A 22,331-nucleotide genomic window follows, 5' to 3' on the forward strand; every position below is an offset into this window, starting at 1 on the left:
CAGACAATTCTAAGGGGAGGTGCTTGGAAGGTGTTGCCCCACATTGAGGAGTTTAAACCATGGGGAATTATAGACTCATAAGGATAGGCCATTTAAAAGACTGAAATGAAGAGAAATTTCCTCACTCAAATGGCAGTGCCTCAAGAAGGTGGCATTTATGATTACAGACCTTCACCATCCAGGACTTGACCTTTTCTCATTACTATCATTAGGGAGGGGTTACACGACCCTGAATCATACTGCTGTTGACTCATACTCAACATTTTGGGAACAGCCTCTTCCCCTCTGCCACCAGATTTCTGCACTGTCCATAACCCATGAACACTACCTCTTTATTCCCCCTCTGCGCGATTGATTTATTGTACCTTGTCATCATTTTTTTACGCTTTTCCCAGTACTGCTGCCACAAAACAATAAATTTAATGACACGTCCATCATAATAACCATGATTCTGATTCGGAACCTTTGAAATTCTCTTCTCCAGTATACTGCCGAGGTTCCCTCACTGACTGCACACAAAACTGAGGTTGGTTGACTTCTAGGTAGTTGATGAATTAAATGAAATGGGGATGGGTGTTGAGATAGAAGAGCAGCCGTGATCAGGTTAAATGGTAGAGCGGCTCAGTGAACAGAATAGCTTATCCATGCTCCTACTTCCAAAGTTCTCAAATCCTACTGTTTCGACAAAGTTTTTGATCAGTGCTCTAATATCTCATCATATGTCAGCTGCAAGATATTGTTTGATACACTAGTTGATATATTATGTTTACCTACAGTTATGCTGCTTCCATGATGCATAACCAAACTATATCCAGTTGCAACAACTTCCACATTTTAACCAATCTTCGGAACTGTCTTCAGTGCATGATTGAGTAAGTTAGGGCTTCATTCCTTGTAATGTAGAAGATTAAGAAGAGATTTGATATAAAATTTTAGGGGTACAGACAGGGTAAATACAAACAGGCTTTTCCCACAGCCGTTGGGTGGGACTATAAACAGAAGTCATGGATCATAGGATAAGGGTGAAAGGTGAGAAGTTACGAGGAACATGAGGGGAAACTTTTTCACTCTGAGGGTTCTGAGTGTGTGGAAAGAGCTGCCAGCACAAGTGGTACATGTGAGCTTGATTTCAATGTTTAAGAGAAGTTTGGATAGGAACACGGATGGTAGGGGTATGGAGGGCTGTGGTCCCGATGCAAGTCGATGGGGGTAAGCAGTTTAAATGGCTCGCACGGACTAGAAGGGCCGAAAAGTCTGTTTCTGTGCTTAACTTTTTTTATGACTGGGCAAATGACGCATGAGCATTTTTTGAAATATCTATGTACACTTAGTGAGATTCTGTTTGCTAAATTAAAGTCACTTTCAAAAATGCATTATGTTTTTGTGAAGTTTTTAGCTTAACACCGAACATTGCGCAATCAACCCGCCACAGCCGAACGGGCGCGCATGCGCTCTGCTATCTACCGGCCCTTCCGCTCATGGCGTCAGACTGCCGGCGTCCGGTACTATCACGCGGTCGCGGACGGATCGCGTTCGCTTGATCACCGACACCGAGCGCCGAATAAGGTGGCGAGAGAGGTTTGTATTTCAGACAGGGGAGCGAGGACAGGGAACGACGTCATGTCGAGCGAGGGCGAGGCGGAGAAACCCAAGGTGGGTGAGCGCGTCATTAACGGCCGGCTGGAGTGGAGGGTGAAGGGTCAGACGCAGGCGCAGTGGGCACCTCCAATGTCAAGTTAAGGTCACTCCTTGTGAGGTGGGCTTCTGAAAATTGGACAGAAACTGGTTGGAAAAACCCCGCAACTCTTGTTGCAGATTCACCGTCTCCAACGCTTCCTGTCCTGTATTTAAGATGTCCAGCTTTTTGGGTGGACTCGGCCTCAGAGTTGGGTTTAAAATGCCCATCAATCTTACAAAGTTTATCACAGCCCTTCTTGTTCAACAGTTACGACCATAAATCTCCCTACCCCGGCGACCATCTGTTTGGTTTTCAGTTATCATGCTTACTTTCTAAGGGACCAGCAATGAATGAGAAATGTAAACTGACAGAGATATATTGAGCACAGCTTTGATCCATAAACAAGGTTATATGCTCAACCAATAGTAATAATAACTTTATTTATATAGCGCCTTTCATACATTAAGATGCAGGCTCAGCGTTTTACATAGATTGTAAAGAAAAATCAATATATTCAAAATAGACAAATTTAAAATTCATAAGTAAAAACAAGCAACAGAATCAGGTTTAATATCACTGGCATATGCCTTGAAATTTGTGATTGAAACAGTGGTACAAGGCAATATATAATAAAAAGGATAGGGAAGGTGAAGTACCATAAGTATATGTATTTTAAATAGTTAGTTAAATTAGTGGTGCAAAAATAGAAAAGTAGTGAGGTAGTGTTTACTCATGTATATGAAGGATGTAAGTAATAAAGTAAATTTAATTCATGGGTTCAATGTCTATTCAGAAATTGGATGACAGAGGGGAAGAAGCTGTTCCTGAATCATTGACTGTGTGCCTTCAGGCTTCTGTACCTCCTCCCTGACGGTAGCAATGAGAACAAGGCATGATCTGAGGATTGTCATGATTTATATAGAATAAAATCCTATTGCATATACTAAAATATATAAATATAATCAACATCAATAGGTTTTAAGTAATCCTATAAGTAGTCCATGGATGTGAGCATGTGGCCAAGTGGTTCAGGCATTGGACTAGCGACCTGAAGGTCGTGAGTTCGAGCCCCAGCCGAGGGAACGTGTTGTGTCCTTGAACAAGGCACTTAATCACACATTGCTCTGCGACGACACTGGTGCCAAGCTGTAGGGGTCCTAATGCCCTTCCCTTGGACAACATTGGTGTCGTGGAGAGGGGAGACTTGCAGCATGGGCAACTGCTGGTCTTCCATACAACCTTGCCCAGGCCTGCGCCCTGGAGAGTGAAGACTTTCCAGGCACAGATCCATGGTTTCGCAAGACTAACGGATACCTTTAAGTAGTCCAAATTTAAAAGGTAGTTTTTAGAGGTGTTTTGAAATGTTCCACAGTACTAGCCTGCCACACCTCAGTCAGTAGAGTATTCCAGACTTTTGGTGCTTAAGAGAAAAAGGCAACATCACCAGTTCTAATATGCTTGGCTCTAGGAACACTAAGCAAACTAATATTCACAAATATAAGATTACGATTAGGGATGTAAAGGGATAGACATTCCAAAGTATACAGAGGAGCTAGATTATTCAGAGATTTGTATACAATTGAGAGTATTCTAAAATTGATCCTGAAGGACACAGGCAGCCACTGTAATGATGCCAAGACTGGTGAAATGTGCTCAGATATTTTTTTTTTTTGCTAAGGCAGTAGATATATATTATTTATTTAAAGATACTGTGGAATAGGCCCTTCTGACACTTCAAGCCGCTCTGCCCGGCAACCCCTGATAACCCCTGATTTAACCTTAACCTAATCACAGGACAATTTGCAATGACCAATTAACCTACTAACTGATACATCTTTGAACTGTGGGAGGAGAGCAGAGTAGCCAGGGAAAAATCATTCATTCCGTGAGGAGGATGTAGAAACTCCTTACTGTGGACATCAGGATTGACATCCGAACTGCGACGCCCCCAGCTGTGATAGCGTTGCACTAACTGCTACACTCTCGTGGCGTATAGAACAGTACAGCACTGCAGAAGCTGCTTGGTCCACAGTATCTTTTTCCCAATGTCATTGTCATAGTCATACTTTATTAATCCCGGGGCAAATTGGTTTTTGTTACAGTTGCTCCATAAATAATAAATAGTAATGTCAACATATTTTAACAGTAAGAGAGCATGCATGTAAAGTGGGAGGGGGTAAATTCAAAAAGAGATGCACAGGGAAGTCTTTCTACACAGAGAGTGGTGGGTGCCTCGAGGGTGTTGCCAGGGATGGTAGTAGAGGCAGATATTATAGAGTTATTTAAGAGGCACTCAGAAAGGCAGATGAATATGCAGAGAAAGCAGGTATGTAGACTGGTATAGGCAGAAAGGATTAGTTTAGGGGTTTATTAGTTCAGTACAATATGATTTGAAATGTCTGTTCCTTGGCTGTATTGTTCTACGTTTTATATCCTGGGAGTATATTCCCCAAACAGACCCCAGCAGTTATTGAAGATGATGGCAGGCAATTCTGACGTTGCTAGTTATTGTTATATCCTGTAAGATATTAGAAGTGGAACCACTGCTGTTGGAATTTGGTGTCATTGGTTAAGAAGGTGGGTGGTGGGGTAGAGATACATCTCGCTCAAAGGTGGTATAAGGGGCTCCTTCCTTCACTAGCCTGCAGGTCACCCTTGGACAAGGCGTAACACCTGCCTGCCCCCCACACCCATGATCAGGGTCACATGAAGCCAGGGAGCAGGTGGTGGATGGTCATATGAGCAGCTGGTGCTTATCACAAGTCTCATGCCAGGCAGACAACCTCTGAAGAGTGTTGATAATGGCTGGGGAAGAAGGCAATGGCAAACCACTTCTGTAGAAAAATTTGCCAAGAACAATCACGGTTATGAGACTAAGGTCGCCCCCGTCCTACGACACAGCACATAATGATGATGGTTAAGAAGAAGGACTTTGGCTGAGATTCACATACCTCATCACTGGCCACACACAGATCCGTACTTTGATCAGTAAGCCGATAGGTGTCATCTTCATCACCTTCACTTTCCAGTCAAAGTTCTGCTAGCATTCACAATTAAAGAAAATACAATTGTAACCCCTGGCATCATTACAGTTCTGTGCAAAAGTCCTAGGCACATATATATGGCCAGGGTGCCTAAGACTTTTGCACAGTACTGTATTTGCCAACGTGGAACAGAGAGCAAGTTTGTAAATCTGGCGGGAGCAAAGGATGTTGGGAATGGCGAGGATGGAGCGCCATTCTGGAAGGTGTGTGGGACAGGCGGCGGAGAAGGAGTGCCAGGGGCAGGTGGCAAAGGTCCAACACACCCAGCCCTTAGGCAACAGCCAAATGCACTTGATTGCAAACAATTGGTTTATTGATCATTATAGAAAGTCCCTCTGCCTTTCTTGGGTATCCTCGCTATATGTACGGTATGTGCCTAAGACTTCTACACAGTACTGTACCTTTCTGAAGGAATGCTGCATTGTCAAGAATGTGAACTGTTAAACTGGTTTATTGTTGTCACATGTACTCTGAGATACAGTGAAAAGCTTTGTACTGTATGCCATTCATACAGGGACTTCACATCAAAGTGGTACAAAGGAAAAACAATAGCAGAATGCAGAATATAGTGTTACAGCTACACAGAGAGGTCAGTGCAGGCAGAAAATAGGGACAATACTTTATTGTCACCAAACAATTGATACTAGAGCGTACAATCATCACAGCGATATTTGATTCTGCGCTTCGTGCTCCCTGGATTACAAATCCATAGTAAATACTAAAAATTTTAATTATAAATCATAAATAGAAAGTAGAAAAGGTAAAGTAAGGTAACACAAAAAAAAAACGAGAGGCAGGTCCGGATATTTGAAGGGTACGGCCCAGATCCGGGTCAGGATCCGTTCAGCAATCTTATCACAGTTGGAAGGAAGCTGTTCCCAAATCTGGCCATACAAGTCTTCAAGCTCCTGAGCCTTCTCCCGGAGGGAAGAGGGATGAAAAGTGTGTTGGCTGGGTGGGTTGTGTCCTTGATTATCCTGGCAGCACTGCTCCGACAGCATGCAGTGTAAAGTGAGTCCAAGGATGGAAGATTGGTTTGTGTGATGTGCTGGGCTGTGTTCACAATCTTCTGCAGCTTCTTCCGGTCTTGGACAGGACAACTTCCATACCAGGTTGTGATGCACCCTAGAAGAATGCTTTCTACGGTGCATCTATAAAAATTAGTGAGGAGTTTAGGGGACAAGCCAAATTTCTTTAGCTTTCTCAGGAAGTAAAGGCACTGGTGGGCCTTCTTGGCAGTGGACTCTGCTTGGTTGGACCAAGTCAGGTCATTTGTGATATTGACCCCCCATGATAAGGCAAATGTCTTAGACACACGTATTTAGCTAGGGTGCCAAAGACTTTTGCAGGGTAATGTACTTGTTAATGTGAAATACAGAGTGAGTTTGTAAATCTGGTGGAAGCAAAGGATGTTGGGAATGGTGAGGGTGGAGCGCCGTGGGAGGGGTGTGGGACAGGTGACAGAGAAGGAGTGGCAGGAGCTGGGGCAGGCACAGGGGCAGACAGACCCAGTCCTGAGGCACCAGATAAGCTCATTTGATTCCAAACAATTAGTTTCAGTTGGGGTGTGAAAGGGACTAACATTTCTGGTGGGTGTTAGATTTTCATGATACAGTAGGAGGAGCAGTAAATTAGTTTTATAACCATTAAATTTACAATCACCTAACTGCTTATTCACTCATTTCAGTTAGAACATCGAACATTACAGCACAGGAACAGGCCCCTCACCCCACAATGTTGTGCGGAACCAATTAAATTAGTCATCAAATGCTTAACTAAACTAATCCCTTCAGACTTCACAGTGTTCACATCCCTCCATTTTCTTCACATCTATGTGCCTATGTAAACTTCTCTTAAAAGTCCCTTATGTATCTGCCTCTTCCACTACCACAGGCAGCACATTCGATTCCAGGCACCTACCACTCTCTGTGTGAGAAATCTTTCCCCTCGTATTTCCTTTAAAATGACCCTTCCTCACCTTAAATGGTACAGTATTAGACATTTCATGTCTGGAAAAAAGATACTGTCTTTCTACTCTCTCTTTGCCTCTCATAATCCTATAAACCTCTATCAGATCTCCTCTCAGCCTCCACTGCTCCAGAGAAAACAGCCCAAGTTTGTCCAACCTCATGCCTTCTAATCCAGGCAGTTGAGTTTGCTTTTGAAACAATGGGGACCAAGTTGCACAATCATGCATGGAGTGAGCTGTATAAATTAATGTTGTAAAATTTAGTACAAACAAGAGACTCTGCAGATGCTGGAAATCTTGAGCAACACACAAACATGCTCAGGTAATTCTCGTGAGTCAGGCAGTATCTTACTTACTTACTTACTCCCCGTTACGCCACTGGTGTTTAGGACAACAATGAAGGTCCTCCACCTCTGGCAGTGTTCAGGACTTCCTTCATCATGTCAGTAGCTTCCTCAGTTTTCACTACTGTCAGTCATGCAAAGTCCGGGTGGAGACTCAGATGCAGAAGGATTCTTTATTGTTGTTTCCTTAACAGTTTTGTTTTACCAGTCACAGTTGTTAGCCCTGAGCTGAACCTTTGACCTTGGAGGACCAGCGGACCACTCTTAGTCTGTTCTCTACCTTTTGACTGGTTTGGCTTGGGTGACCCTACCAAGAGCTAAAGCAATAAAGCCAACTAACAAATGTCATTGAGAGACGCAAGCTTCCAGATCACGACAAGGTTGTGGTCTTCTTGGAAGCAGGCAGCATCTATGGCGGGGAATAAAGAGAGGACATCTTGGGTCAAGATCCTTCATCAGGATTGGAAAGGAAGGGGGCAGAAGCCAAGAAAAAAGGTGGGAGGACTCAGAAGGAGTACAGACTGACAGGTGATAGGTGAGTTCAGACGAGGAGAAAGGTGGATGGCTGGGAGAGAAGGGGATGAAGTTAGAAGCAGGAGATAATAGGAGGAAGAGGCAAATGACTGAAGAAGAAGGGAACTAAAATGAGAGGACAGTGGATCATGGAAAGAAGGGAAGGAGGAGGAGTTCTTCCAGCATTTTGTCTGTGCTGTTCAAATTTCATGTAAACCTTGGATTTCTAGCCTATTATTAATGAAAATTGTTAAAAACCTTCCATTTTGTGCTTTTAGTCATTTAAGCTCCTGGGAATCCTGGATGTGCAGAACATTCCTTGCGCCCGAGACTCCGTACTGTATGGCTCAGCTGGTGCAGTCATCGCTGGGTTTGGCCACTTCCTAGCGACGAGTAAGTATCTTTATCAACATTTCAACAGCAAAAATATCCCTTAGTATTGTAAAATGGTCTCTCAACTGCTTAGGATTGTCATAAAGACTGAAAATGCTGGAAATACTCAACAGCATCTGTGCAAAGAGAAAATAGCCATTGTTTCAACTCTGAGTTCCTGGGAAAGAGAGAACAGAAACAAGTTAGTACTGGGTTACAGAGAAGGTATATCTCTGATAGGGTGCGACTATAATGTTAAGGTCAGTGTAACGTGTTGCTAAATTAGAAGAACATGAAATCAGCCCAGCAGGCCAATGAGTACAAAATAATGTCTGACCGGCAGAACGGACCAGATCTGATACAATCAAAAACAGAAAGTGAGAGGTAAACGCAAGAGATTCCACAGATGCTGGAAATTCAGAGCAGCAAACACAAATTCTGGTAGAACTCAGCACGTCAGGCAACATTTGTGGAGAGGGGTAACCAGTCAACATTTTAGGCCAAGACTCATTAGGATGTTAGAGAGTGAGTTATCTAAAGTTGTAGGATTTGATCTTGAGTCCTTTGGGCTGCAACGTGCCCAGAAAAAGGATGAAATATTGTTCTTCAAGCCTGTGTTGGCCCTCATTGGAATAATGCAGCAGGCCAGAGTGGAATGGAGAATCGAAGTGATCGGCAACTGGAAACTCATGGTCACTTCTGAGGACTGAACATACTATAGGCGCCCTGTAAATCAATCACTTGTTCCACATTTCGGTTCCCCAGTGTAGATGAGACCACTTAATGAGCATTGAATACAGCAGATTAGATTCAAGATTCGTGGTTATTTAATGTACATTGAAACATGCAGTGAAATGCATTGTTTACGTTAACAGCTTGCACACCCGAGGGTGTGCTGAGGGCCGCCCACAAGTATCGACACACATTCCGGTGCCAACATAGCATGCCCACAATGCTCAGGAGAACAACACAGAACATGACAAGCAACAAAACAACAACAGCAAAACAAAATCCGTTCCTCTCTCCCCTCCCACGCACGTACACTGCCCTCTAACCCCAAGACAGGCCGTCTCCTTCGACCCTGATTCGAACGCAGACATGCCGACATTGGGCCTTCAACTTCCCCAATGGGCTGAAGGAGATTTGCAGACCAGGGCTCCAGCCAATGGGCCTTGACCTGTGGAGTTCCAATTCAGCTCTTGGGCCTTGATCCTCGGCGTCACATTGAGCCCAGGAGCTGCCGCTCACTGAACACCAGGCCTCGAACTCGAACACGGTCTCAACGATTCATGTACCCGGGGGTCGATGGACCTTATTCATCCTGCCCACACAGAACTCCGATCGTGGAGGAGAATTGCAGCTTCATCTGGGTCCCTGGATGACGGGAAATGGAAGAGGTGAAAGGACCAAGTGTTCCGTCTTCTCTGGCTAAATGGCAAAAAGCTGCGTGTGGGGAATTAGTGGGAGGAGAAGGGAGCACTCAAAGTACGTTGCCTGCAGGGCTGGTGGGGTGGCAGGTTAATCCAAGGGAACTTTGTTCTTGTTCTGTCAAGGGTGTGAGTAGTAGATGAGATAAGATAAGATAAAACTTCATTTATCCTGAAGGAAATTATTGCAAAGTTGCTCAGTCAGAAATATATACTTTAAAATACAAAATGTAAGCATTGAGGTATGAAAAAAAAATACAAAATGTGCATGAAAACGAAACAGTACAAAATACAGATGTGCTATGAAACCATACACTTACATACTTAAGGAGGAGGAGTTGAAGACTTATAGCCACAGGGAGAAAGGATCCCTGTGGACGCAGGTTCTCTCTGCATTAGTAGAGGGGAAGTCATGAATCAGGAAGACATTTCAGAGGCATCTGTGGAACAAAAATGTGACAGAATTCAAAGTTCAAAGTAAATTTATTATCAAAGTACATACAGTATATATCACCATATACAACCCTGAGATTCATTTTCTTGTGGGCATATTCAATAAATCCAGTAACCAGAAAAGAATCAATGAAAGACCAAACCAACAGGCTGGACAACCGGTGTGCAAAAGACAACAAACTGTGAAAATACAAAAAGAAAATAATAATAATAAATAAGCAGGAGATATTAAGAACATGAGATAAAGAGTCCTTGCAAGTGAGTCAGACAGAGGAACTGAGAGAATGGAATGGAGTCCTTGCAGGAGGCAGGCTGAGAGGAAGAATGGGAGCTCTTGGGCTTGAAGTGGATGTTTGTGACTGGCCCATCCCGAGATGGCGAGACCTGGGAAAGGCGGGAGGTGAGGGCAGGCCAGAATTTAGCTACAAAAGGAATGAAACGTTGGAGTTCTGTATGAGTGCCAGAAGCTAGGCCTGTGATAGAGGAAGGGTAGAGGGGAGTGCGTCTGAGTAAAACCAAAATAATAACTGTTCCATATACTATCCCAGAAAGAAACAGGCGTAACTTTGGCCTGTAGCTATACCTTTGACCTGTTAGAAATGTCGAAGGAGAAAACAAAAAGCCTTGAATTGCAATAATCCTGTCTTCCCTATTTTGCAGGCAGAATAAAGAGATCTTTTGACTTCGGTGTGGGGAGTTTCCTAGTTACAACTTTGGGAACTTGGTGAGTTTGATTGTCATTTCATTCCTAAGAATGTATTTTTGCTTCGTGGTTGTAAGATTTCCCTTTGTTTTATGCTCTCATTTGGCATCCTTTGTGAAGATTTGGATATTCACTTGGCTTAATTTAATCAATCTTTTACTGCTTTCTGTTTGAAACATGCAGTACTATGCAAAACCCTTAGGCACGTACACTATAAATAGATAGGGTGCCTAAGGGTTTTACACAGAACTGTAGTAATTTTATGTATTGCACTGTACTACCTATGCAAAAAAAAAATTTTTGATGACATACATGAGTGATGATAAACTTGATTCTGATATGGGTCTCCATTGTGAGTTAAGAATGGGAAGGGTGCAGGGAACAGGAATCATGGTTGGGAAAAGGAGTGAGGAGAAGAGAGGGAGTGGGAAGCTCTAGAGAGACCTTCTGTAATCAAGAAACCTACTGTTTGGAATCAAAGGACCGTGCCTGGTGCCTCAGGGCTGGGTGAATCTGCATCCACTCCACCTTCCGGCCCAGCACTCCTTCTCTGCCACCCATCCGACACCCCTCCCGCAGTGCTCTATCCTCGACATTCCCAACATCCTTTGCTTTTGCCGGATCTACAAACTCACTCTCTCCTCCGCATTGACAAATACAATACTGTGCAGAAGTCTTAAGCACCTTAGCTATAAATATGTGCCTAAGACTACTGCACAGTTGTAGAAAGGTAGAACACTACAGCACAGCATAGGCCCTTCGGCCCACAATATTATGCTGTCATATAACCTCCAAGGACAATCTAAACCTTCCCTTCCATGTAGCCCTCCATTTTTCTATCACCCAAGTTCGCATCTTAAGATTCTTAAATGCCCCATTGTATCTGCCCCTGGTGGGACATTCTTTGCTTTGCTGAGGAGTTTGCTGGTTTTGTCTGTACCATCCAGTTCTAACATCTCATCCTTTACAACTTCTGCCATCTCCAAAAGGAACCTACCACCAAGCGTATCTTTACCTAATGTCCCTCCATACACTCCCACTAATGTCCCTCCTAGCACTTATCCCTGCAGGCGGTTAGAGTGCTACACCTGCCAATTCACCTCCTCCCTTACCTCCTTTTAGGGCCCCAAACATTCCTTCCAGGTGAGGCAACACTTCAGCTGCGAGTCTGCTGGGGTTGTCCATTGTATCTGGTGTTCCCAATGTAGCCTCCTCTACATTAGCGAGACCCGTCAGAACTTGGGGAACCGCTTTGTCAAGCACCTCAGTCCACCAAAAGCAGAATTTCCAAGAGGCCAAATATTTTGATTTTGATTCCCATTCCAAAGTTCCATGGCCTCCTCTCCTGCTAGGGTGAAGCCACCCTCAGGGTGTATTCCGCCTAGGCACACTCCAACCTGATGGCGTGAATGTAGATTTCTCCTTACAGAGAGAAAAAATCTCCCTTCCCTCCTTCTTCTATTCCCCACTCAGACCTCTTACCTTTTCCACCTTGCCCCTCACTTCCCCTGGCCTCCTTCCCTTTCTCCTATGGTCCACTCTCCTCTCCTATCAGATTCCTTCCTCTCCAGCCTTTTGTCCTTCCCACCAATCTGGCTTCACCTATCACCTTCCAGATAACCTCCCCCCCCCCCCCCCCCCACCCTCACCTTTTTATTCTGGCATCTTCCCCGTCTCAGTCCTGAAGAACGGTCCCAGCCTGAAACATTGACTCTCTATTCATTTCCATAGATGCTGCCTGACCTGCCGAGCTCCTCTAGCATTTTGTGTGTGTTGTGTTATTCCATTACTACTGTTCATAGGAGAGCAGCAGTGTAAGCTACATTCAGACTGAAGTGAGGGGATACCAGTACCCAGCTCTCACCCTCTGCCAAGCCAGAGGTCAGTTTAATGCATGATAATAACACGGAATTGATTGAACAAGGAGCAAAAAGCACACTAGCAAATAAATAATCCTTAAATTATGTGCATTGTAACAGTGGCATTGATCATGGAGACAGACACATACAGAATGTTGAAGTAGCTCAGCAGGTCAGGCAGCATCTATGGAGGGAGATTTTACAGGTTTCCAGTATCTCTCAGAACACATTTTAGAGTTGCAGAACACTACAGCAGAAAAACAAGCCTTTCAGCCTCTCTAGTCCGTGCCAAACTATTATTCTGCCTGGTTCCACACCCGGACCATAGCCCTCCTTACCCCTCCCATTCATGTGTTTATCTAAACTTCTCTTAAGTGTTGCAATCAAAGCCGTATCCATCACTTCCATTGGCAGCTCGCTGCACACTCTCACCACCCTCTGAGTAAACACAAAATAATCTGCAGATGCTGGGGTCAAGGCAACACTTGGACGAAGGGTTCCGGCCCGAAACGTTGACTGATCATTTCCACGGATGCTGCCCGACCTGCTGAGTTCCTCCAGCGTGTTGTGACCCTCTGAGTAAAGACGTTCCCTTTAAACATTTCATCTTTCACCTTTGACCCATGACCTCTAGTTAGGTAAATTCAATTAATTCAGAAAGTTGAGTCATTTTTCATCTACTGCACTTGACTTCAACATAACTTGAGTACTGAGTCACTTTTATTCAGTAGTATTAAGGGGATTATCCACAAGACACCCAAAACCACCTCCTTCTTAATAGTTATTTGCCTTAGAATATCAACATACCTCTGTCTGATCTCACACGATCATCCACATTCTTCTCCTTTGTGAATACTGATACAAGATGAAAAAGGATCTAGTGCTTTTCCACCGTATTTGACAAATAAGCTCTTCTTGGGCTTCCATCCAGGTGCAGGTATCGGTTTTAACCGATGTTTTGATGACAAACCCTGCCAATTCATTAGGGATGATGCCTGTGCATGTCTAATCTGGGGATATATATATTCAGGGGTTTTATATACACACACACACACACCACTGGACTAGGCATGCCCAGGCATCATCCCTGATGAAGATGGCAGAGTTTGTCATTGAAACATTGGTTAAAATTGATACCTGTACCTGGCTGGAAGCCCAAGAAGATTGTGTACTGATGCAAGGTACTTGTTAAGGTCATTGCCCACTTTCTCTGGCTTCATGCATAAATTCCTTCTTGTTTTTGAGTAAACCTAATCTTTCACAAGCTATCCACTTGTTCCTTATATACTTATCAAATCCTTAATCCTACTTGCCAAGGACATTTCATGGCCCTTCATGTTGTTTGGGAGGGATAATAATCAACCCTGATGGATGGTAGAGTAGACTCAATGGGCTTAATTCTGCTTCTATGTCTTAAGGTCTTATGTCATTTTCATCTGAAGACCAGTCTTATCCTTATCTAATGCATGATATTCAGCTCCTGATCTACCTTTGACTGAGATTCAAGATTCAAATTTATTTATCATGTGTACATCAAAGCATGCAGTGAAATGCATCATTTGCATTAACAACCAACATACCCATGGGTGTGCCAGGGCAGCCTGCAAGTGTCACCACACATTGTGGTGCCAACATTGCAGGACTAGGTTGCTGAGCTTGATCTTCTGATGAGCAGTGACCCAAGGATGTTGATGGTGGGAGGCTAGCCAATGGCATGTCTTTGTATTTGAAGGATACGGTTTTGAAAGGCTTAAATCTTTTCCAGGGTATTCTGCAGATACCAGAATGCAAAGCTGAGGATCCAGAATCGAATGGTGCAAGAGGGTGTGAAAAACAAAGTCATATATGAAGGAACCCAAGTGAGTCCAACAAGGAAAGCAGATGGAAGCAGTGGAGACAACTAAACAGACAATGCATAGACTACTGGACCTGAGGGTTAAGCGGTTTGCAGCCAAGAAGTTTACTTGTAGATGATTTCATTTCATACCCTTGGTAGTTCCAGTGGCCGATGACACTGAAATATTCTCTGGTGAGCAAGAGGCTCTCGGTGCAAGGAGCATATTGGTGACAATGTCCATCTGTACATCTGTTGCAAGAAATTGGACTTCTACTTTATTTTGACAAGGAGCAGCTTCCAGGATTAGAAACAGAAGATGCTTATAACAATTACGAGGCCTAGAGTCATTTGTGGAGAGCGAAAACAAAGGCACAAATGACTTGCAATATTTCTTCCTCTACATGCTGACTGGCCTGCTGAGTATTCAGTGTTTTCCAAACTTTCAGCTGTTTGCATTTATGCTTTATGCTTCCAGTGTGAAGTGATGCTTGCAATTTGGATGCACAGATTTTCTTCTTGACCCTTCATTAAAACAGCTGTAATATTGTTCACATCTTGGGCTTGCTTCAATGTGCGAAAACACTGGAATCTAAAATCATTGTTAGTTATAAGGGACTAACTTAAATTAAAGTTTTCAAATATTGGATTTCTGCAATTTTTATACATAACTTGTGTATTTAAAAACTCTTCCACACAGTTTTTTTTTAACTATCATCATCGGATATGATGGACGACCAATCAACTGTTTAAAGTGTATGCACCTGCAAGACTTGTGTGGTGAACTTGCAGTTTCCTAGCCATAAATGTACTCTTAGTTCTGTCCCACACTCTTTTTGTATGTATGCACAGAGCAAGAATAACAACAGAGCAGTAGGAATAAACTTTTTTTCTGAGTCATGTTAGCCATGGTTCACATTGGGCAACTTACAGTGTGGGAGCTACAAGCCAGACTGGCCAAGATGAAAACGTGCACTCTCAAAAGCCTGCACAAAAGGAGAGAGGCCTTTCCCCCCCTCCCCTGTATAAGGCTCCATTCGTCGTGCAATTAACCAGCCACATGTGCACTTCAAGTTCAAATTTATTATCATTCAGCCATTCACATGTATACAGCTAAACAAAACAACATCCCCCGGGGCCAAGGTTCAAAACATAGCGCAGAATATAATATTAACGCAATAGCAGCTCAGCACATCCTTTATTAAATAAGGGGCCCAAAACATCACAATTCTCCAAGTGAGTCCTCACCAGTGCTTTAAAAAGCCTCAATATTACATCCCTGCTTTTATATCCTAGTCCTCTCAAAATGAATGCTAACATTGCATTTGCCTTTCTCGCCGCTGACTCAACCTGCAAATTAACCTTTCAGGGAAATTGCACAAGGACTTCCAAAGTCCCTTTACACCTCAGATTTTTGAATTTTCTCCCCATCTAGAAAATAGTCTACGTTTTTATTCCTTCTACTAAAGTGCATGATCATGCAGTTCCTGACACTATTCTTTGTGCCACTTCTTTACCCATCCTCGTAATCTATCTAAGTCCTTCTGCAGACTTCCTACTTCCTCAACACTACCTGTCCATCCACCTATCTTCATATCATCCACAAACTTAGACACAAAGCCATCAATTCCGCCATCCAAATTATTGACATATAGCGTAAAAAGAAGCAGTCCCAACACTGATCCAATCAGAACAGGTGTCCTTTATTCCCATTCTTTGCCTCCTACTAATCAGCCAGTACTATATCCACAGATGGTTGAGAAGGTTAAGTTAGAAGTTGGTAGGTTCTTGATTGGTAAAAGGAGTTAAAGGTTATGGGGAGAAGGCATGAGAGTGTGGTTAAAAGAAATTAGCCATAATTGGATGGTGGAGCATAGCTGAATGGCCTAATTCTTATGATTCAAGACTCTTCAGAACATAGCTCTTTCATATACTTGTCTAAAGACCATCCCTGCCAGAACATCATTGCCCTTTAAATGCCTAGGAGGGCTTAAAGGGAAAAAAAACAATTTTTGCATTTTTGTTGCACCTTCCGTGACCTAGTGCCAAAGTGCTTTAAACCCAGTAAAATCTTGTGCAGGAAAAAGAGCAAAGTAAATTTATTTGCACACTTTGTGTCTTTTGCAAACTAGTTGAATGAGCCAGTTAGTTGGTGTGGTCTTTCATTGATTTTATTATGGATTTATTGAGTATTCCCGCAGGAAAATGAATCTCAGGGTAGTATATGGTGCAAAAGACGGAAACTGTACATCAGAAGATCAATCTCAGCAACCATCATGGGCGCTAGCCTCTATGGTATCCAGGACATCTTCAACGAGTGACGCCTCAAAAAGTCAGCATCCAACATGAGGGACCCCCATCACCCAGGACATGCCCTCTTCTCATTGCTACCACCTAGAATCAGGGAGGAGGTACAAGAGCATGAAGGCACACATTCAACTATTCAGGAATAGCTTCTTCCCCTCTGCCATCCAATTTCTGAATGGACATTGAACCCATGAACACTACAAAAAATTATGGCATGAACATTAATTTCTCAGACTTTCAGTAATTGTCACCCCCCTTTCACTATTCCCCATTCCAGTTTCCCCTTCTCACCTTATCTTCTTACCTGTCCATCACTTCCTTCTGGTGCTCCTCCCCTTCTCGTTGTTCCATGGCCTTCTGTCCTCTCCTACCAGATTCCCCCTTCTCCAGCCCTTTCTCTCTTTCACCAATCAACTTCCCAGCTCTTTACTTCCCTGTCTCACCGTCTCCTGGTTTCACCTATCACTTGCTGCCTTGTACTTCTTCATCCCCTTCCACCCCCACCACACCCTCTTAATTTGATTTCTCCCCTTCCTTTCCAATCCAGACTCGAAACGTCAACAGTTAACTCTTTTCCATAGATGCTGCCTGGCCTGCTGAGTTCCTCTGGCATTTCGTGTGTGTTCCTTTAATTTAACTATTTTATGCATATATCGATGTATCTTACTGTAAATCACAGTTTTTATTATGTATTGCAATGTACTGCTGCCACATAACAGATTTCACAACATCTGCCAGTGATACTAAACCTGACGCTGATTCTCAGATCCAACATCAGATCAAATCTTGTAAATGATGTAGTTTGTTAAATTAAAGAACTGTGCGATTAACCTTGCTCAGTCTCCCTTTGGTTTTATTTTCAGTATGCAGTCCTTTACAACCTCAGCATTTCTGAGACATTTACATCTGCACTTATATTAGTAGCATTAGTGTAAGGAACGTCCCAGGATATTTGATAAATAGGCATTTATTTTCCTTACCCAGAATTCAGTGTACCTGGACTAATGGTTATACTGTTGTTGTTTTTGGGTGGGTGATTCTGCAATTCCAGTGGGAGTCGTGCCTTTCACAAAGCCCAATTCCTTGCTGTCATTACCCCAGGCAGCCCCGGCCTTTAATGCCAACATTCAACCAGCTAGTGCGATGCTATTACAGCTTGAAGCATTGGAGTTCAGAGTTCAATTCCAATTCCAATGTCATCTGTACAGAGTTTGGACGCACACCCCATGAAATGCGTGTGCTTTCTCTGCGTGCGCCAGTTATCTCTCACAGTCCAAAGACACCCTGGTTAGTTGGTTAGTTGGTTATTGTATATTATCCTGTGATTAGGTTACGGTTAAATCAGAGGGTGCTGGGTGGCAGAGCTCTAGGGGCCAGAATGGCCTATTCCGCATTACACCTCAAAATAACTAAAATAAAATCCTCTCTTCATCAGGGGATCAGAGGTGCAGAGGGTTAGTAACTTTAAGTTCCTTGGTTTTATCATTTCAGAGGGTCTGTACTGGGATCATTACAAAGTGCCGTTACAAAGAAGGCCTCTGCCTCTACTTAAAAGTTTTCACAGATTCAGCAAGCCATCTAAAACTTCGACCAACTCCTATAGATGCCCAGTGGAGAGTGTCCTAACCAGTCACGACATGGTATGGAAACACCAATGCCCAAGGGCAGCAAAGCCTACAAAAAGTGGTGGACACAGCCCAGTCCACAAGTAAAGCTCTCACTACCATTAAGCACATCAGCCAAGGAGTGCTGCCACAAGAAAGCAGCGTCCATTATCTCGGATCCCCACCATCCAGACCGTGCTCTCTTCTCTCTGTTGCCATCACCCTGATCTCAAGCCTCTGCTGCTTTTCGGCCATATCCACTCATGGGGGAGGCTTCAGGAGTAAACCCCAAAGTAAAAATCTGGAGCTGGAGTCCCTAAGGCCATCCTACATTGAGTTCGACGCTGACTGGCAACTCCTGTGACACCACTGGTGCCAAAAGGTATCAGTCTCTGCTATTCCTTATGATTCATCGCCTGCACAGAGTAAATTTATTATCAAAGTATGTATATGCCACCATATACTACAGCCCTGAGATTCATTTTCTTGCAGGCATTCACAATAAATACAAGAAACACAATAGAATCAATGAAGGACCACAACAGACAGGATGGTCAAACAACCAAACTTCCTACGACAGCACTCCGTGTAGATGGGCTTAATGGTGGGGAGAGCTTTACCTGTGGATTGGGCTGTATCTAGTACTTTTTCTCTCTTTTTCAATCTTTTTTTTAAGTTTCAGATTAATATACATAACAATATTAATGATACAAAGAGATCGGTATAACATTGATAATGGTCAACATATACAAGCATAATGCAAGTAAAACATATAATTCAAGCCTCCCAATCTCTAAGTAATTGAACATGAAAAAAGAATTTTATAACGAACCCCCTAAACTAAAAAAAAACAGAACAAAACTGGGATGTCCTATTCCTTCGGATAAGAACATTATTTGTCATTAACTCTGCTCCTCCATAGATAAACAAAAGATTATTTAAAAAAAAGGGTTCTGGAAGGGACAACTTACATCATATGAAATGTTGAATAAACGGTCTCCAGGTTTCTTCAAATTTAACTGAAGAATCAACCATACCACACCTAATTTTTTCCAGGTTTAAACATAACATAGTTTGAGAAACCCATTGAAAAGTAGTAGGAGGATCCGAATCTTTCCATTTAAGTAAGATGGATCTTTTAGCTATTAGTGTAACAAATGCAATCAGACGGCAAGCTGAGAAGGATAAATGACCGACATCTGTCACTGGTAATCCAAAAATGGCAGTAATAGGGTGAGCTTTTAAATTAATACGCAAAACTGCTGAAATAATATCAAAAATATCTTTCCAATATGTATCTAAAAGAGGGCAAGACCAAAACATATGTGTCAGAGAGGCCACCTCAGAGTTACATCTGTCACACACAGGATTTATATGTCGGTAAAATCGAGTTAATTTATCCTTAGACATATGAGCCCTATGGACTATTTTAAATTGTATCAGTGTATGTCCAGCACACATTGAGGAAGTATTAACTAGTTGAAGAATTTTCTCCCATTTCTCTATAGGTAAAGTTACCTGAAGTATTCTTTCCCATTCATTTTTTATTTTATCAGATGTACCTAGATGTATTTTCATAATTAAATCATATAAAACTGCTATTAAGTGCTTCTGATAGGGATTTAAACCTAAATTTTTTTCTGTAATATTAGTTGGGTGAAATATTGGAAAGTTAGGTAAAATACCATTCAAAAAACTTCTTATCTGCCGATATCTAAAAAAAAATGTGAACTAGGCAACTTACATTTATTAGATAATTGTTCAAATGACATGAAACAATTATCCATGGATAAATCACGAAAGCATGCTATTCCCCTCGTTTTCCATAAGGAAAAAGTTTGATCAATTCTAGAAGGTTGAAAGAAAAAATTAGATATAATAGGACTAGATAAAATAAATTCGTTCAATCTAAAAAATTTGCAAAATTGAGACCATATTCATATTGTATGTTTAATTATTGGATTAATTATTTGTTTATTCAGTTTGGTTAATACAAAGGGGAGTGAAGCTCCTAAAATAGAAGCTAATGAGAACCCCTGCACAGGCTCACCCTCCAGGTTCACCCATCATGGACAATGAGTTTCATCCCAATCTTGCGTCCAAAACATTAAATATCGGATATTAATTGCCCAATAATAAAATCTAAAATTTGGCAATGCTAAACCACCGTCCTTTTTTGATTTCTGCAGATGTTTCTTACTCAATCTAGGATTTTTATTCTGCCATATATATGAAGAAATTTTAGAATCAGTAATATCAAAAAAAGATTTAGAGATAAAAATTGGTACTATTTGAAATAAATACAGAAATTTAGGTAAAACAGTCATTTTAATAGCATTAATTCGACCAATCACTGATAAGGACAGTGGGGACCATTTAGTAAACAATCATTTAACGTGGTCAATTAAGGATAGAAAGTCAACTTTAAATAGATCTTTATATTTTTTAGTAATTTTGACACCCAAATAAGTGAAATAATCAGTAATTAATTCAAATGATAATTATCTATAAATTGGAACTTGCATATCTAATAGAAAAAGCTCACTCTTATTAAGATTTATTTTATAACCAGAAAAACTACCAAACTGAGCTAGTAGTGATAAAACTGCCGAGATGGATTTTTCTGGGTTAGAGACATATAGTAATAAGTCATCTGCATACAATGATACCTTATGCGTCTCCTTCCCATGAGTAATTCCAGATATATTGGGTGAATCACGAAAGGCAATTGCCAAGAGTTCCAAAGCTATATCAAATAACAAAGGACTTAGCAGACCACACCTGTCTAGTACCTCCGAAAAGCCTAAAAAAGGGGGATCTCTGACTATTGGTAACTACGGAAGCCAAAGATGAATGATATATCAATTCAATCCAAGAAATAAATTTTGGGCTAAAGTTGAATCTCTCAAGCACATTAAGTAAATATTTCCATTCAACTCTGTCAAACATCTTCTCGGCGTCGAGCGAAATAACACATTCCGGAACTTTAGATGAAGGAGTATATACAATATTCATTAATCTCCTAACATTGAAATACGAAAAGCGATTCTTAATAATTCCAGTGTGCGCGTCCAGATCTGGGTTGGGAATGTGGAAAGCTTTGCATTCAGAGCCAAATTCCTGATAACTTGGACGCTTTGGCTTGTTTGGACGATGATCTATTTGACACTCTTTAAATGTTTCAAGTTTACTGAAAATATTGTGGGATAATTTTAAAGTATATACTCGTGGGCAAATTATTTCATATTCTGCTGGATTGAAAAAAAGAATTAATAATGAAATATGTACATTGGTTGATAAGATTAAAGAAATTGATAAAAAGTATTCTGTTGCTCCTAATTTAGAAACTCTATAAAAAGAGAGTTGAGCTTCAGATGCAGCATAATTTGTTATTAACCTCCCCGATTGAAAATCAATTACTTCAAACTAAGAGTCAATTTTATATACATGGTGATAAAGCAGGTAAATTATTGGCAGACCAGCTGAAAGCTGCTTCGGCTAAATGGTTTGATTAGCAAAGTTTCTAAACGGGATGGTACCTTGACAGTTGGTCATGACAAAATTAATAAGCCTTTTCAAGAATTTTATACCTCTCTATATCAATGGGAATTTCCTGAAGAGTCTACCATTATGTATGAATCTTCAAGGAAATTGAACATTCAGAATTTACCACTTAATGAACGCTTAGAACTAGATGCATCCATTATGGGAGATGATATTAAGAAAGCAATTTTTGCGATGAATACTGTATTGGAAAAGCATCAGGTTTGGATGGATTTACAGTAGAATTTTATATATCTTTTTCAAATTTACTTTCATCATGGCTATGTAAAATTTTTAAGGATGCCTTACTTGTAGGTAAATTACCACAATCCTTTTATGAAGCATCCATTTATTTAATTCCTAAAAAAGGTAAAGACCTTACTGATTGTGCATCATATAGACCTATATCTTTGTTGAATGTAGATTTCAATTTTTTGGCAGGGGACTAAGCACACAGCCTTGGGGTGCACCTATGTTGATGGAGATTGTTTTTTTAAATTATTTATTCATTTACAAGATGTGGGCGTCACCAGCTAAGCCAGCATTTATTGCCCATCCCTAGTTGCCCTTGAGAAGGTGGTGATGAGCTGCCTTCCTGAACCCCTGCAGTCCCTGAGGTGTAGGTAGACCCACAGTGCTGTTAGGGAGGGAATTCCATGATTTTGACCCAGCGACAATGAA

At 41.8% G+C, this 22,331-nt stretch overlaps 1 protein-coding gene across 1 annotated transcript; it reads left to right on the top strand.

Moving 5' to 3' along the window:
• The first annotated feature begins 1,454 nt into the window (after positions 1–1,454).
• Positions 1,455–17,338, top strand: cox20 (cytochrome c oxidase assembly factor COX20). Its single transcript, XM_072264802.1, has 4 exons — positions 1,455–1,653; positions 7,827–7,941; positions 10,461–10,524; positions 14,128–17,338. Exons 1-4 carry the CDS (start codon positions 1,621–1,623, stop codon positions 14,264–14,266), a joined length of 351 nt encoding a protein of 116 aa, XP_072120903.1. The 5' UTR covers positions 1,455–1,620; the 3' UTR covers positions 14,267–17,338.
• The last annotated feature ends 4,993 nt before the right edge of the window (positions 17,339–22,331 follow it).

This window comes from Mobula birostris, chromosome 8, assembly GCF_030028105.1.
Source record: "Mobula birostris isolate sMobBir1 chromosome 8, sMobBir1.hap1, whole genome shotgun sequence".
Taxonomy (NCBI): domain Eukaryota; kingdom Metazoa; phylum Chordata; class Chondrichthyes; order Myliobatiformes; family Myliobatidae; genus Mobula; species Mobula birostris.

Bases quoted from the DNA above. Each gene is read 5' to 3' on its own strand.
- cox20 (XM_072264802.1), top strand. From the start codon at position 1,621: ATGTCGAGCGAGGGCGAGGCGGAGAAACCCAAG. The intron at 1,654-7,826 runs GTGGGTGAGCGC...TTGTGCTTTTAG, and splicing joins GCGAGGCGGAGAAACCCAAG to TCATTTAAGCTCCTGGGAAT. The intron at 10,525-14,127 runs GTGAGTTTGATT...AATCTTTTCCAG, and splicing joins GTTACAACTTTGGGAACTTG to GGTATTCTGCAGATACCAGA.